The 463-nt window shown below is 49.6% G+C and overlaps 1 protein-coding gene across 2 annotated transcripts in view; it reads left to right on the top strand.

Moving 5' to 3' along the window:
* Positions 1-310: 310 nt before the first annotated feature.
* LOC110288025 (alpha-defensin 3-like) overlaps positions 311-463 on the top strand; it is an 851-nt gene continuing 698 nt past the window's right edge. For both annotated transcript variants that reach the window (XM_021154483.1, XM_021154482.1), the window contains exon 1: positions 311-463. This exon is cut by the window's right edge and continues 5 nt beyond it. In XM_021154483.1, coding sequence (XP_021010142.1) covers positions 312-463 — 152 coding nt within the window. In that variant the 5' untranslated portion in view covers position 311.

The following is a 463-nucleotide window of genomic DNA, read 5'->3' as shown; positions in this document are numbered from 1 at the left end:
CAGCTGTTTTTTTTCCCTGACCATTGAGAGGTAAATACTCAAGCAAATGGGAAACAGGAGAAGATAGCAAGGTCCCTTCATCATTATCAGTGGGAGGGGTGGTGTCACTGAAAACACAGAGCAAAATCATGATGGTAGCCTTGGGGACAGAGAAACATCAAAGGGAACTTGAGGGTAACAGCCTCTCCAACTTCCCATCAAAGAGTGCCTTCTCTAGGTGTAGACCTTTCTCTGTCCTATAAATGCAGGCTGGATANTCACTCTCCACACATTGAGCTCCTGCTCACCAATCCTCCAGGTGACTCCCAGNCATGAAGACACTNGTCCTCCTCTCTGCCCTCNTCNTGCTGGCCTTCCAGGTCCAGGCTGATCCTATCCAAAACACAGATGAAGAGACTAAAACTGAGGAGCAGCCAGGGGAAGAGGACCAGGCTGTGTCTGTCTCCTTTGGAGACCCAGAAGG

This window comes from Mus caroli, unplaced genomic scaffold, assembly GCF_900094665.2.
Source record: "Mus caroli unplaced genomic scaffold, CAROLI_EIJ_v1.1 scaffold_18990_1, whole genome shotgun sequence".
NCBI classification, from domain to species: domain Eukaryota; kingdom Metazoa; phylum Chordata; class Mammalia; order Rodentia; family Muridae; genus Mus; species Mus caroli.
The sequence above is the reverse complement of the archived record's forward strand: the minus strand, read 5'-3'. Positions and strand labels throughout refer to the sequence as shown.